Genomic DNA, 3,848 nt, shown 5'->3' with positions numbered 1-3,848 from the left:
CAATTTCCCACGATGATGGTTTTGATGATTAATACGGTACGTGTTTGGATACTGATTTATAAAATAATAATAAATAATGCATATAAAACGTAAATAAAGAAAGGAAGAAACATATATTTACATGATTGCACATAAATTCACGTGTTGTTTGACTATACAATTTCCACGGTTGTACAGTTTCTCTTGTCGGTTCTGACAAAAAAAAGGGAAAAAAGAAAAAAGAGTTAAAATAATCATGACTACGGTCTGCTCTTTATTTAATCTTATCATCACCGAGCTGTTTCAGCACCACCATTCTTGTTCAAGAAAAACACTCATCTTTCTCTCTCTCAAATCAAGCTCAAAAAAAAAAAAAAAAAAAAAAAATGAACCTGCTTCTGCTCCTGATCATGATGACGATCTTCTCCCTCGCTTTGAAACTCCTGCACTCAGTTTTGTGGTTGCCGTGGAGAATCCAAAACCATTTCCGCAGGCAAGGCATACGAGGCCCTCCCTACCGTCCTGTTGTCGGAAACACGCCGGAGATTCGGAGGATGATTGCCGAAGCTCAGTCGAAGGCCATGTCTTGGGACGACCATGACACCCTTCCCCGGCTGGCTCCTTACTATTCCGAGTGGTCGGCTGTGTATGGAAGGACGTTTCTGTACTGGTTTGGGTCTACGCCCAGGCTGGCTATCGACGATCCTGACATGATCAGGGAGGTCCTCATGAACACCGGTAGATCATTTAAGCCCATTGACGTGACCCCTCCGATGAAGGTGTTCTTTGGACAAGGAATATTTGCATTGAGTGGTGAAAGATGGAGCCTTCATAGAAGAATCGCAACCCAAGCTTTTAATATGGAGAATGTTAAGGTAATTTTTCAATACCAATACTGGTACACTTCGTATTTGGTCAACTAAAATTCATTAAATATTATAATACTATTCGTTTATGCTTTGTATATTCGTTTAACGTTAGAATTCCAACAAAAACGGTAGGAGCTCTAAATCACTTAATTTAATCATAGTTATAATATATAAAAAGAGAAGTCATGCAGTTACAAAGAAATTCTATAAAAATAAATCTATAAAATGATGAGATTTAAATTTTCATATGAAATCTTACATCTACTTTACTATAAAGTGCTTTTATAATAAAGTATCAATCCACGTCAGTTTATAAATTCATTTTTGTGAAATATTTTTATGACTAAAATATTTCTCTAATAAGAAAAAAGAAATAAATAATAGGTTAGATCATACAAAGAAGGGTTAAACACTATGAGAACTACTTTAGGGAAAGTAGAAATCAAATTTTGTTAGTTTAATTTTCGTAACAATGTTATCTCGGGACATTGCCACAATGGTAATATTGCAGGCTAGGGTGCCAGAGATTGTGGCTAGTACTAGACAGATGCTCCAAAAGTGGGAAGAAGAGAGAGGAGAAAGCAACGAATTCGAGATGGATGTGCACAAAGAGCTTCAAAACCTTTTAGCAGACATAATATCTAGAATTGCATTTGGAAGTAGCTTTGAGGAGGGGAAGAGGATCTTCATGTTACAAGAGCAGCAATTACGCCTCCTCACCCTAGCTTTTAAAAGTGTCTACCCTCCTGGTTTCAGGTGATTCAGTACATATTCAAGATTCTCATCATAGGCTAACTTCACCATTCTTAATAGGGTAGAGCAAAATTCGAAAATCCAACTTTGCTCCGAGTCCGACCAAACAGAGTTGGAGTCAGATTTCTTTTTTAATATTCCAAAAATGCTAGCACATGAACATAATTAAAACCTGTCTTGTACCCAAGTTCTCTAGATTCTGTTTGTTTTGCAATTATTTCCTATTGGATGAGATGTACCCCAGGCGTAAGTGTAGTGATTTTGACAAAAGAGTTTTGTTTCTGTATACGGGCTATTTGCCTTCAATCAACAAAAGCCTATTTATTCAAAATTTTGTTATCTCCAATTACACTAATTGATGCGATATATCTTAAGTGACTTTATAAGTCAACCATCAAATTAAAAACCACTTAAAATGTGATATATTATATCTCTGGTATGGTTTTGAGGATGATGAAAATCATGATATATAATACTATTTTTTGTGAATGAATGATATATACATCCATTTGTAGGTTTTTGCCCACTACGAATAACAGAGAGAGGTGGAGGATTGAGAAGGAATCACGAGAATTTATTCAGATGTTGATAGAGGGCAATAATAGAAAGGGGAAAGAAAGTTCAAGAAATTTTCTTGGTCTCTTGCTATCTTCTCATAAGAATCCCAATGGGGAAGAAGAGAAACTAGAGGTGACGGAAATCATGGATGATTGTAAGAGTTTCTACTTTGCAGGAAAGGAAACAAGTGCTAATCTTTTGACTTGGGCACTTGTCCTTCTAGCATCACATCAAGAATGGCAAAGTAAGGCACGGAAAGAAGTCTTCAAGATTTGTGGAGATAATGAACATCCCACAGCTGAGAATTTAAATGACCTTAAGATAGTGAGTTCAAATATTCCCCCACTTTCCTACCATTTTAAAGTTGAAGATAACACTCTTTTTTGCGTTGTCAAAGTAGGCTTATATATTCATTTTATATTATTATGCATAAAGGATATATACAAAATGTTTGAATGAATAATTAGAGAGAATCTTAATATACAATAATTTTCCTAGTTCCTTATTTATTCATGATTATGCATTAACCCATGCACCAAAATATGACTTAGCTGCTGCTAACAATGACTGAGAAACTAGTACTTGTAAGCTAGACATTATTCATTATTCTAACTTGTTTCATGATTATGCCTATTTTAATCACTCGAATAGATATTTAGCATTAAATGGATAGCAAACTATGCTGAACCATGAAATAGTATAAATTTCTTGTTGTTTCCACAACAGGTGGGTATGATACTAAATGAATCACTTCGCCTCTACCCTGTGGCTGCAATGACGTTGCGGCAAGCAACTAGACGAGTTAAGTTAGGGAAACTCGACATTCCAGCAGGAACCCAGCTCTTTTTGCTTATGACAGCTGTCCATCATGATATTGAGATATGGGGAAAAGATGCACATAAATTCAATCCATTGAATTTTTCTGAGTCTCGAAAGCATTTAGCCCCATATTTCCCATTTGGGTTAGGACCTAAAAATTGTGTAGGTCAGAATCTAGCCCTGGTTGAGACAAAGGTGGCACTGGCAATGATCATCCGACAATATTCTTTTACCATGTCACCAACTTATGTTCATGCGCCGATAATTTTGATGACCCTTCAACCTCAACATGGTGCACACCTCCTGTTTAGGAGGATTAATGCCTGAAACTTGTCACGTCAGCTTGGAGTAGCACAACTCCCATTTTGGAGAATAATTGCCTAAGGTTGTAGCCTCTTTGCGCATGCCACAACGTATGTTCATGGCTCAATTTGGAAATGTTTGTGTACGTGTTTTTTTTTTCCTTAAATACTGTTTGTTGCTTTATGAGTTTGGATGTTATGTGTTGAAAAAATCTTTGCTAACTTTCACAACGTAATACAATTGAAGTTAGAAAATGCTATCTATATTTACAATTGTACTTACATAACCTTACGTGCTTATGAGTCAACTATTGAAAATGGTGAGAATTTTAAAATTCAAATTAAAAAAGGAACTACTTATAAAATGGAGATGCCACTCAATACTTATAATATAATGCGTAAAATTATGCATACATATAGCACTACTCATTTGAGTTGTTTGAAATTTTACTTAATCAAATATCTATGCATTAAAACCAAGCCTCATGGTATTGCTGAGTCTCGAATCATACTAGCATTAAATGGTTCTGTTATGTAGACCAGTGCAAATGATATAATTGGCTTTGAT

General features: G+C 35.6%; 1 protein-coding gene across 1 annotated transcript; it reads left to right on the top strand.

The window, feature by feature from the left end:
* Positions 1–284: 284 nt before the first annotated feature.
* On the top strand, positions 285–3,540 carry LOC122295366 (cytochrome P450 734A1-like). The gene is made up of 4 exons (XM_043104371.1): positions 285–854; positions 1,360–1,604; positions 2,117–2,483; positions 2,886–3,540. The coding sequence occupies exons 1-4, from the start codon at positions 366–368 to the stop codon at positions 3,303–3,305; spliced, it is 1,521 nt and encodes a 506-aa protein (XP_042960305.1). The 5' UTR covers positions 285–365; the 3' UTR covers positions 3,306–3,540.
* Positions 3,541–3,848: the final 308 nt, after the last annotated feature.

The sequence above is a fragment of the Carya illinoinensis genome, chromosome 15, assembly GCF_018687715.1.
Source record: "Carya illinoinensis cultivar Pawnee chromosome 15, C.illinoinensisPawnee_v1, whole genome shotgun sequence".
NCBI lineage: Eukaryota > Viridiplantae > Streptophyta > Magnoliopsida > Fagales > Juglandaceae > Carya > Carya illinoinensis.
This window is presented reverse-complemented; position numbering and strand designations above follow the sequence as displayed.

Coding starts and splice junctions, on each gene's coding strand:
- LOC122295366 (XM_043104371.1), top strand. CDS start 366: ATGAACCTGCTTCTGCTCCTGATCATGATGACGATCTTCTCCCTCGCT. Junction 855..1,359: donor TTAATATGGAGAATGTTAAG/GTAATTTTTCAA, acceptor GTAATATTGCAG/GCTAGGGTGCCAGAGATTGT. Junction 1,605..2,116: donor GTCTACCCTCCTGGTTTCAG/GTGATTCAGTAC, acceptor ATCCATTTGTAG/GTTTTTGCCCACTACGAATA.